At 39.6% G+C, this 12640-nt stretch overlaps 1 protein-coding gene across 3 annotated transcripts; it reads right to left on the reverse strand.

Moving 5' to 3' along the window:
- Positions 1-1713: 1713 nt before the first annotated feature.
- On the reverse strand, positions 1714-8302 carry LOC144022970 (uncharacterized). 3 transcript variants are annotated; one of them, XR_013284455.1, is made up of 4 exons: positions 4575-8302; positions 4454-4491; positions 4122-4368; positions 1714-4047 (listed from the first exon to the last, which is right to left on the reverse strand). XR_013284455.1 is itself a non-coding variant. In XM_077528197.1 (4 exons), exons 1-4 carry the CDS (start codon positions 4592-4594, stop codon positions 3627-3629), a joined length of 726 nt encoding a protein of 241 aa, XP_077384323.1. In that variant the 5' UTR covers positions 4595-4981; the 3' UTR covers positions 1714-3626. The 3 variants fall into 3 exon arrangements, 1 of the variants encoding a protein (XP_077384323.1); XM_077528197.1 differs by having other exon boundaries at positions 4575-4981; XR_013284454.1 differs by having other exon boundaries at positions 1714-4368.
- Between the last annotated feature and the right edge of the window lie 4338 nt (positions 8303-12640).

Genomic DNA, 12640 nt, shown 5'->3' on the forward strand with positions numbered 1-12640 from the left:
AAAAACAAAAACAAACACAAAAAACGTATAAATACGTCTTTGGGACACTTAAAACATAAAAAAACGTATTTACACGTTATTGGGAGCAAATGAGATAAAGATGGGCTACTTCAACAGTCTTCAATAGGCAACTCAGCGCACGTTTATTTATTCGGAGCACTTCAAACCTGACGGAAGTGGAGGATTGAAAACAAAAACAATATTTTTTAAATGATCCGTCTATTTTCTGGACTGATGAATCCGTCCTGGGGCAATATTGGACTATCCCAATTGTCTGGTTGAAAGCCAAAGGCAGTCTAACACACTGACTGAAATGTCTCCCGTCCCTCCGGCTATCTGTGTATAGTGGCTCATGCGAAGGAGCATGTGTTTTTGCATTCTGTTTTTAATTAAAACCAATAAAAGTAATTTAATCAGAATGATGTGCTAATGACAGAACACGTTTGGAGCCGATGCTTGAATAGAAAAGCGAGTGAGTGTTGTGTTGCCCAGCAACCATGCTTGCATTCTGGCACACGCGAGCGAGTCACAACCAAAATCGAACTCAGGGCACCATTACTATGACTGAAGTTGTTTGTGATCGACACTTTCAAACATTAAGCCTCCGTCAGCATGCAGAAACACTTGGGGGGCGACACTCAACACATTAAAGGGAAGATACAAGCTAATAGGCACAGACGAACTTAAAAAGGTAGGGTTCTTTGCACTCATCTGGGCATTGGTGGTGGTGGAGCATGCATGATGTCGATCAACCTTTTAACACTAACATTTTAAACTCCACAATGCAACTTTAACCCCTTCAGACCCATAGATGGTTGCAGTGGACACGACATATTCACGTCTAAACCAATAAAACGCATAATTTGGATGATGTCAACATTTCTGGTTCATGATTGGATCTTAACTAACCAATCACAATCGCAAGTTGATTTACATCAGGGGTGTCCAAACTTTTTCCACTGAGGGCCACATACAGAAACAGAAAGCTGCAAGGGCCACTTTGATTTTTTTTAAGTTATTTATTAACACATTCATTGCCAGACCAGCAAAAAATGCATCATTTGACGTCTTTTTCCGTCAATGGCAGTGAATGAGTTAAACATGGTAAAAATCAATGAAGCAATTATAAATTGTTGATATAATGTACAGATACTTATTGAAAACTGCTAACAGTCACAAGGCAAATAGTGACCCCTGTGTGCCACTATTATAGATACGCCTCTCCACTGAGCAGCAGCTGAATCCCAACTTGACGTTCTGAACCACAACAAGAACAATCGGTAGTAAACTGACCACACTTAAGAACCATTAATTTCATGTGATGTTTTCACAAATTGGACCTTGACACTAAGCAACAAGTGGATGAAACTATTTTTATTTCTGAAACTGAATTATTAGCTGCATTAGCTTTTTTTTTTTTAACAGCATTGAAAAATTATTTTTAGTATTGGCCGCGGGCCGCCAGAAAATGTATGGCGGGCCGCAAATGGCCCCCGGGCCGTAGTTTGGACACCCTGATTTACATGATGTTCATGTTAAAAATGTTGCATATTAGCTTGGGTAATTTTACAACATGTTATAGCCATATTATCCTGGCGTCCACTAACAGGATAACCCCCCCCCCAAAAAAAAAAAAAACATTTCATTTTATTTCATTTTATTTGAAAGGAACAATGCACATTAATGAACAACACGAGTTGTAAATATGCCAGATTCTAGCAGCAGTTGCTAATTTGCATCTGTAGTCCCGTATAAATACATTAAAATACACATCAAATAGCAATACAAAATCAAGTTAAAACAAATAAGTGCATTACAATAAAACAATAGAATACCATAATAAAATCACTCGATAAAAACAAATCAATGTAAAAAGAGTTAATGTTCACACTTCTGATTGTCCTTCCGCGGAGAGGCAGACTGACATTTCCATGTTGTTCTTAAATATGTTGGGAAAAGAGTCGAAATCAGCAAATTTGTGTGATTTGAGTGATTTATGTACAAATATTAACTTAGAAAAATGATTTTTTCTTGAGTAAGAAACTCAAAATATAAACACAAAACTGTAGACATTGCCAATGCAATTTAAAATCATATTTACAGTCAACACTTGAAAAATAAATAAATAAATAACTAGAGCTGCAAACATAGGGCGTGTGTGTGCTATTTACATACTATACAGGGCATCAACAGCAACATTTTCACATTTGACAAACTATTTACAAATGTTGGGCTATTTACAAGATGTGTGTGCATGTTTTTTTTTTTTTTTCATATGTTGTCCTAGGTTTTTTGCTCGCAAAATGACAAAAGGGTTAAACATTGTCAGCTGGAAGAGGTACGCGACAAACTTTTTTTGTCCAATTCATGGACTTGCGCATGAAGGGGTACTACGAAGTGTTTTGGACAAGTTTGTCTACCCTGTTCATGTATTTGTTATACTCAACAACAACATGCAGGATTTTCCAATGCAACTTTTTTTTTAGTGCCTTCTGCCACACCGTCAAGTCTCCATTTCATTTGGATGGCAGGTTGGGATCATCTTCAGAAGTCGCTTGTCCTGCCACGGCAAAACCATCACATTATTATTGTGCCGGGCCAATGTTCCTCCAATCCCCAAGGCAGACTTGGTCACTTCAGCGATGACTTGAGGTTGGCCCCTGAGTGTTCCACAGACATTGATTTGTCCTCCCAGCAAGCGCTCACACAGCTCAACAGCATTATAAAAGTTGTCCATGTAAAGTGTGTGACCATTTCCTGGGAGACGGTCAAGTAAATTGAAGACAGTCTGACAGGGTACTGGGCTGACCAACATGGGGCTGCATATTGAAGCAATACCCTGTTGCTGAGTCACAAAAAATGTCTGATTTAATGCCGTATTTTACAGGCTTCTTGGGGTTGTGTACTTTGAATGACAAGCGCCCCCGCCATTGCATCATGCCTTCATCAATACAAATATTCTGCTCAGGCTGAATTTTTTTTTAATTTTTTTAGTAAGTAGTTCAACACGGGGGAGAACTTTGCACAGCATGGCAGCTGGATCAATTGTCTCAATTGTTATTATTGAAATGAAGGAACCTCCAAATCAGCTGGTTTTGGTTCCTTGCCATGTAGTAGTAGTGATCGCTTGGCCAATTAGATGGCCGTTGCGACCAGTCGTCTGACGTTGTCGCGATCCTGGGCCCGAAGCAGAAGGTTGGAAAGAGGACTGGTGGAAGCCACCTGTGCTACCCAGGTGAATCTTGGGCGTCCAGGGGGGCAGAGCCAGCCACGAGGAAGAGGGAAAGATGCATCAGTGAGGAGTTGTTTTGCCGGTATCATCCAGGCGAGCCACGTGACCGAGCAGCTGAAGTCGCCACCTCTTGATGAGGGGGGAGACCGGTATTGGATTTCCTGCCCTGGCGTAAATTGTCTCGTTGCGGACGAAATCGTACCAGCGGACACGCAGAATACTCCGCAAGCAACGCCTGTGGAATGCTTCTCGGCGGCGTTGCACAACTGCCGAGAGCGTCCATGTTTCGCTGGCGTAGAGTAGGACTGGGATGATGACGGAGTCGAGGAGACGGAGTTTGGTGGCCAAGCGGATAGAGGGGCTCGACTACACCCTAGAGAGCCTGCCAAAGGCGCTACGTGCCAACTGGAGTCGACGCAGGATCTCGGGATCGCAGGAACCACTTGTGTCGAACTTTGACCCAAGGTAGATGAACTCCTTGATTGACCTCCACCTCTCGACCATGACCAAGTGGTACCAAAGAAGGGACCATCAGTGTATCCATCAGTGATTGTAGCTTGGTCTTGACCCAGTTGATTTCCAGTTCGAGTGGGAGAGTCTTCTCAGAGAAAATCGGCAGAGCATCCGAGAGGGCATCCAGGAAGGTGGCGAGCAAGACAATGACGTCAGCGTAGTCTAGGTCGGTCTGCGTGGAGTGGAGACTAGCACCCACCTCTGGGCAGCGAGCGAAGGACGAGGAAACCCAATCGTCAACGGCAACGTTGCCTTGCCATGGTTTTGTTGATATGTGGCGTGGAATCGTCCTCATCCACAATCTAGTATGAAGCCAAGTTTGGCTTTGTCAGAAAAAAATGTCCCAAAAAAAATTATTATGTTCTGTGACACTCACTGGTCTCCATTTCTGCCTCTGCTTTTGGGAAGCCTCTCAGGATCCGCCTGGTAGAACTGATGAGCATACAGGTTTGTCTGCTCAACAATATTCTGGAGCAGTTCATCAGTCAAAAACAGCTCCAGGAAGCGCACTGGCTCACTGGACTCCAGCGCAGCTACCGGACCTCTGGGTCCTGGGGTTGATGTAAAACGGAATGCATGAGGCTGCCAGCCGATTTCATGCCACCCATCATCATTCTTGCAACCTGAAGTGGAAATGTGATCAATTAGCATGAATATTATTACTTATAACCTCTTTTTCTCATTACAGCATTGGCTTTATTTGAATACCTTTTTCCTTTCTGCCTCTCCCCAGCGTCTGGGTCGTCCTGTAAATTGCAGAAAAATAATGTATATAGTTACCATCTAATTTCAATTTTTGGCCCTTGAAGGCCTTCATCAAGATGCTCACCCTTTGATCTTGGCCTGCATCAGGTCTGCATCAGGACTGCAACAGAATCCTCTTTAGTTTCTGTCTCTATAAATCTCTTATTGGCAGGATTCTTAAGATCATCCTTAGTTCTTGAGTCTAAAAGTCCAGTTGCAGTTCTTAGTATGACCCCATTGAAATGAGTCGAAGTCAGCAAAAATAAATAAATAAATGAATATGCGGGTCTGAAGGGGCTACGTCTTTTACCAAGATGTTGACAAACAATTGAATGTCCATCCGAGGTTCTTTGACACATAGTGATTTATTTACAAATATTAACTTAGAAAAAAAATACTTTTTCTTGAGTAAGAAACTCAAAATATAAACACAAACTGTAGACATTGCCAATGCAATTTAAGATCATATTTACAGTCAACACTGGAAAAAAATAATAACAATAACTAGAGCTGCAAGCTGCTGCAAAAGGGCCTCGCAGCGGCACCGCCGCTGCTTGGGCCCTCACAAAGAACATAGTCCTTAAAGCGGTCGAAACATTCACAGATTTCTCTTTTAATAAGAATTATTACTAAATCCCCAATAACACCTAGACAGGTAAAACCGACTACTGCAAAAAGGCATTTCTTAGCGCCATTCATTACTTTTTTAACAGAGCAAGAACTAAAACTTCTGGTCTGAGTTTGATGTAATTTTCGGGGCACCTCATGAACATGTTTGTTCTCTGTTGTTCGAAATCTTTCTATCTCGGCAACAACAGGATTATTGCCAAGCGCACCCTCACCCGCACCACCTTCATCAAGAGGCTTTGTTCTTGGCTCTAGAAGGACTGCATCGACAGAATCTTTAGTTTCTGTCTCTAGAAATCTCTTATTGGAAGGATTCTCCAAATTAGTCTGCGCCTCGTCGACTAGACCACATTGATTTCTTGGCACTAAAAGCTCCGCAAAGCCTTCATCAACTGGATTCTCAGTTTGTGCCTCTAGAAAACTTTTATCAAGAGGATCATGCTCAGTTTCTCTTGGCTCTAGAATGACCCCATTGAAATGATCGCGCTTGGTTTCTGTCTTTAAAAGACCCTCCTCAATAGAATCTTCAATTTCTTTCTTCAGAAAGCCTTCTTTACCAGAATCGTCCTCAGTTCTTCCTTCTCCAAGCAAGTTAAAATGATCATCTGCTGTCATTCCCGAAATTTCAGCAAATGATTTTTTCTTGATTCTTTGCGCAAGCTGGTCTTCAAGATCAATATTAGTTTGTCTTATACTGATCATGAGCTGTTTCATTTCTGTGATCGCGTGTTGATAAAGTTGTTCCCTTTGTTTCTCATCTTCACCATAGTCTTGATATTGTTCCTCGTCAGTGGGGATCTTGAGGTCTACAAATCCAATCTTCAGGTTGGACAACTTTTGCTCTGGAAGAGTTGTAAATTCTTTCAGCTCCTCTCGAACAATTTCGTTGTGTTTCTGAAGCCTATGTAATTTATTTCTGAACCTTTCGTTCTCTGTCCACCCTTTTACCAGGAAAGAGCCGCTGTGATCTATAGAACTTGTTAAGTCTTGAATTCCTTGTAATGCAGAATTCGGCGCATGCACTTCTGTTGAGAGATGATAGGTCTCTGTATTATTATTTTCCAATTGAAAATTTGTGCTGACCAAACTCTCATCGAGGTTCTGTGTCGTTTCATTCCGTTTGACTTGTGCGCTCAATTCTGCCTCAATCGTCGCATGATACTTTCCGCTCTTGTTTTCTTGATATGTCTTCAGGTCTTCATCGTCTGTCTCATTCTTAAGACAATCCCCTTGTGCCGCATTTCGACTCTTTTTGTATTGTTGAGGTTCATTAATTTGTGACCTCAAGTCTTTCTTCTTCGTGGCTTCGTCACCAATATCCCCTTGATGTATTTTCTCCAAGGGACTTAATTCTTCATGAACGTTTTTTTTCAATGTAATATTGCGAGTGTTAATCTCCTCAGCAGCTTCTTGTCGAACAGCTATTTTCCTTTCTTGGTTTTTTAAAATGTCATTCGTACTCCTTGTGATATGTTGATCTTTCATTTCAGACTCAAGGGTCTGTAAGTGTGTTCTCATACAATACACCTGGTTTTGATCTGTGTGCTGAGATTTAGCATGTGACAAGTCAGCAAGCGACCTCTCCTTGGCAATGTCATTGTTTCTGATGTCTTCTCGTGCTACCGACGTCTCATCGTGTTTGTCATTCCTTACACTATATGTTTCAACATCAGACAGCACATCTGGGAATGTATTCTTATCATCAAGGGCGCACTTACGTTTGAGAACTTCAACTTGTTTCTTCAATTCCTCCTCCCTTATTTCCATGTTCTCACACCGGCTTTTAAGCAACGCCATTTCATCTACGAGGAAATTAACCTTATCAGTGACTTGTTTCTTCAATTCCTCCTCCCTTATTTCCATGTTCTCACACCGGCTTTTAAGCAAGGCCATTTCATCTACGAGGGAATTAACCTTATCAGTGAGACTGCTTATTGTTCCTTCAAGAACTTTAACATGTGCCTTCAAGTCTTCATTGTCTGCCTCCGTCTTCAAACTCAGAGATTCAAACATCACCGTTAGTCTTTCAATCATGTCATCTTGACCGTCTTTAATTTGTTTGTCCTCAGTATTCAGTTCAATTTGAAGTACAGCTTGATCAATAGATTCACCTTGAGTCGCTTTCTTCAAGAGACACTCGTTACATTTTTTCAGAACAAGTGACTTTTCCATGTGCTCCATTTTACTTTGAAGATCACGTATTATTTGTTTCAAGCTGCTATTGATGGAATCAAGTTCATTTAGGGCTTCTTCTAGAAAAGCAATCTTCATTTGTTGCTTTTCTATGACATCATCCTTACTGTAAATGACAAACTGAATTTGCTCACTGATGATTTCATGATCTTTTACAGTCGTCTTTAACTGTGCAATCTGTTGACTTTGTCGATTTTGAACTGATTCTGCTTTTTCCAGATCATCTCTAATCATCTCATTCTGGTTTTTTAAAAAGCTGTTATCTTCGTCAAGGTCATTCAATTTGTTGCTCATTTTTTTATTCTCCAAAATTCCATTCTTCGTCACAGATTCAGATTCATCAATCCGCCTTAGCAAATCGTCTTGATCTTGAAGCATGCGCCGAACTCTCTGCAACTCTCTTCTCAGACGCAGAATCTCGGTTTGGTTTTTGTCATTCTGCGCTTCAATTTTATATGAATCAGAAATTAGATTCTCTGTACTTTCATATATAATGACAATATTTTTTTCCAGAACCTTTACTACCGTACAAAGCTTTTCAGTGTGTCTCTTAATCCTCACACTCTGATTTTGCACCCACGCCACTGCTTCATGTAGAAATTTGTCATCGTGGCTGTCCTCGTTTTCATGTAAATAACGGTACTGCAAGTATTCCTTCAATTGTTCGTTTTTTGTATCCATCTTCAATTCAAGACATTCCACCATTGCTTCTTTGAGAAACCTGTTTTGGTCATTGAGAACACCCTGAAGTTCTTCCAAAACTTGACACTGGGCCCTCAAGTTGTTCGTGTCTAATTCCATCTTCGTACCATGTAGTTCAAAACAAGGTACCTCTTTAAAACAATTCTTATTTGATGTGGCCATGACTCCTTGACCTTTCACATGGTTCAGTCCCGACGTCCTTGTTTAATCCAAGATCGAAAGCGTGCATTCGATTGTTCTGTTCCCCATTTGGAACTGTCAGATATCAAAACAGCACAGCACACAATTCTGAACAAATGATGAAACTGCAAAGCATTTTGAATAAATGTGACAAGGTAGAAAAGTGGCACCTTTTGACTTTATGACATCACAGAAAGAAATGTGACTTCGGTCAACGATGTCATCAAACTGACAAGTGAAATACAGTGCCGACCTGCTGTTTCTTCATGGTAAGTTGTATTATATTTGAATTGTGATTTTCTACTCTGCGATTGGCTGGCAACCAGTCCAGGGTGTCCCCCGCCTACTGCCCAGAGCCAGCTGAGATAGGCGCCAGCACCCCCCGCGACCCTTGTGAGGAATAAGCGGTCAAGAAAATGGATGGATGGATTTTCTACTTGTTAGGAATTGCTCATTTCTACCATCACAGGGTTTGGCGGCTCCAAGTCCGGAAAAGAAAAACTCTGAAACCGTTTAGCTTTAGCCACAGGTGCTTCAACTCAACAGGTGGAGACAAGCTCGTTTACCTGCCAGTTGAGTAGCACCTGAATGGAATTTTTGAAATCAGTGTTTATAAAGCTTAATTTCTTACTGCCATGTAATGAGCCTCAGCATTTTATATGTTCGATAACGTTTCAGTGGATGTTGGGTATCTTTTTCAACTGTTGGGAGTGTGTCGTCCTTTAAATGTGATTTACGCATATTGACCTTTTAAGTCTGTGTCATTGTTTTTGTCTATAATGTCCAAAACCGTATTTTTAATGCACGACAAAATGCTACAGTATTGTATGCGGCTAGTTTTAGATGTTGGAGAGTAAATATGTATTGTTATAGCTATAATATAATATGTATATGTATTAAAGGTACAGTATACTAGTGTATGCATACACAGTCAATTCTGTAACGTTTAGAGTGGGACCAAATAGACTCAATTTTAGAGTAGGCTAATATTTACACTTGGAAGAGAGTAAAATAAAGAATTGAAAAAATAATAAAAATCATTCAAGGGTTGAGGAACGAACTCACGACTGCACCTGAGCGATGCCCCTCCTACTGTTCACTTATCTCCAAGAGGAGGCCAAAAATATTTTGGTCTCTGAGGAAGAGTCCAGCTGACACGAGCACTATACTAACACACAGCAGACTTGCGTGGCTCAGGGAGTAGATCGTCTCCTCAGGTTAAGGTCGGGAGTTTGTTCCGAAACTCTTGAGTGACTTTTATTTCATTTTTTCCAATTATTTTACTCTCTTCCAAGTGTAAATAATTACTCTAAAACTGTCTATTTGGTCCCACTCTAAATACAGTAAGAATTTACAGAATTTACTGTGTAGGCGCAGTGTTTGTAAACAGGGATATTGTTTTATTATATGGTGTACTGATTTCCATAATCTTGGAAAAATGGAAAAAATATTTGAACTGAATGATCATTACCTTGGGGCTTTAATTACTGCAACCAGGTTTGTCAAACACAGAGTTCATCTTTACCGCAAAACAGCGTGAAAGTAGCTGACACGTCTGTGACTCGTTTGCAGTGGTCACGTGATTTTCGCCGTCTCCGAAGCAGTTGTCGGAACACTGCTTCGACTCGCCTCCGCTTCCATTTGTAGAAAAGGCATCAATCGATCAAAATATACAGAATCAACACATTCACTATTTATTAAACACAATGAAATGTTATGACTTGGTTGAGTTTAAAATAGCACAAATAATGTATGCTTACAACAATCTACTCTGCCACAGTATTCAGAAGCTAATTGAAATTAGAGAGAGTCCTTATGAGATAAGTATTAACAAAAAAATCAAAATAAGAAAAATTGTTAAGCAAAGGTGTGTTTCTGTAAGAAGTGTTAATATGTGGAATCATTTTGGTAATGACTTGAAAAGATGCGTCAATTGTTGAGTTTAAAAATATGTTTAAAAGTAAAGTTCAAGAGTATTATTTAAATCAGACATGAGCTAGTACAATTGCAGAAATGTAATTTCCTTTTTCGATGTACCAGTATGAGTGTAATGAAAATTGTATATGCGAGGACAATGATGTATTATTATTGTGTACGCCTAAGAAATTCATGCACATATGCTACTGACAAATGTACGTATGTTAAAGTGAAATTGTCTACATGAGTAGATTACACATTTTCTTTTATTGTAATGTATCCATTTACTGTATTAAAGGGATACTTCACTTATTTAGCCCATTATAGTAATAAATTGTTAATATTTTGTTGATAATTAATTTGATACTTTCATTATTTTTCACGTACAAATAGTACCTTTAAAAACACATTTTGCAACTTGCTGTCGACTGAAAATGACATCACAAGGGCTCAGGTAACCAATCACAGCAGACAGCTCACCTGATATCTAGGTTTGGTCACGTGACATTCACAAGCTGAGCTGTGATTGGTTACCTGAGCCCTTGTGATGTCATTTTCAGCCGACAGCAACTTGCAAAATGTGTTTTTAAAGGTACTAATTGTACATGAAAAATAATGAAAATATCAAATTTATTATAGACAAAATATTAAGGTTTGACTGCCAAAAAAATTGCTAAATAAGTAAAATATCCCTTTAACAATGAAATAAGATACAAAGAATAAGGGGTAGGATTAGATAAGTTTTTAACTTCTTCCTACTCCCTTTGGACATGTAAGCCATCATTGATTGTTATGAGTTTTTCTTCTTCTTTCTTTCAATTTTAATTTGCTATTTGTTTACATGTTAAATTAACGTCAGAAGGTTGCTATTGTTCTCAAATGCATTTTGCCACAAAGAAATTAAAAACATTTAATGGTTCTACAGTTTTTAACATAATGCATAACACTGGCATCGGGCCAAAACCTAAGTCACAATTTGTTTAAAAAAAATCCCAAAAAAAAATCAACACGTCAGTCCACAGGTGTGGCGGAAATGCTAAATATGATAAAATGTTGGCGCGGCTTAACTGTGTCTAAACAGGGTTATTACTGCGGTGTTGTGCCATCCCTGTGTAAGTGTTGATATTTGACTTCATTTTAGTCTCACTTCAAACAAAGAATAAAGGGAACATTTGTGGTGATAATTCTGCCACGCAGATTCTTGTAAGAGTTGCTACCAAATAAACAGAGTAGTACGTAGGAATGTGCAGTTAAGAAATGAGATGAGTGCATAGACCAGGTGTGTCAAACATAAGGCCCCCAAAGGGGTTTAATATGGCCCGTGAGATTATTTTATAAAGTTAAAAAAAAAAGAAGTAATTGTCGGACTAATCAATCAGTCGGCCACTATCAAAATATATAAATTTTGTAACTTCACAAGCAGTCCTCAGATGAGCAATGCAACTTGTACGGGGGAATCGTCCTGGATGTCATTTTACACCCACCTTAAAGTTACGGTTAGTTTAATTATTATTATTATTAGATTGTTTTAATTATAGAACGACAAACGTGTTAAATACGACACAAATTCAATTACTGGTAACACAAATAGATATGACAAGGATTAGCGTCCTAATAACACGACCTGTTTTGCATATATAGTGTTCCCAGAATGCATTGCGTGGCGCAGTTAACTCATTCACTCCTGGTGACAAGTGTACTTGTCAATTATAATTATTCAGAGTGGGGATAGATTGATAAGAATCTGATTATCCTCCACTGTAAATGTCAAACTTGGAAACAACTTTACTGATGCCCAACCACCGGTAGATGACATCATTGTCCCATTTTATACGAAATAAACACAGTTTCGGGGTAATGGTTGTATTTTGGCAAACTAGCGTCCTTATAACGTCATTAACTGCGCCACGCAATGCATTCTGGGAACAATATATATATATGCAAAACAGGTCGATTTAACACGTACAGGACTCAATGTTGCCTCATTCCATTTTTATTTGTATTATTTTTTGGAACAACATAATTACAGTTGAGCTCCGTAATTTAGGGCTGGCACACAAATAGCGAAAATCTGCGTATAATTGACGGCAATCGTTTTTAAGTTATATACTGTTATTTTATCGATGCGGCCCACTTGGTAATGTATTTTCCTCCATGCGCCCCCTGAGCTAACACGAGTTTGACACCCCTGGCATAGACAGTACACTGCCAAAACTTCAATCACAACAATTTGTAACAATAGGCCGAGGGGAGCTCAATTGAATAGATGGTAGCCATGAAAAAAAAATTATTCTTTATTGGTTTCTATTTGAGCTTTCATCAAATCCCAAGTGCATACGTAAAGCTTAATTTTCTTTTTGGGATTTATATCTACTCAACCACCATTGAGTGGTTAGCACGTCCGCCTCCCAGTTCTGAGGACTCCGGTTCGAGTCCAGGCTCCGGCCTTCCTGGGTGGAGTTTGCATGTTCTCCCCGTGCCTGCGTGGGTCTTCTCCGGGTACTCCGGTCTCCTCCTACATTCCAAAGACAT

This window comes from Festucalex cinctus, chromosome 7 (assembly GCF_051991245.1).
Source record: "Festucalex cinctus isolate MCC-2025b chromosome 7, RoL_Fcin_1.0, whole genome shotgun sequence".
NCBI lineage: Eukaryota > Metazoa > Chordata > Actinopteri > Syngnathiformes > Syngnathidae > Festucalex > Festucalex cinctus.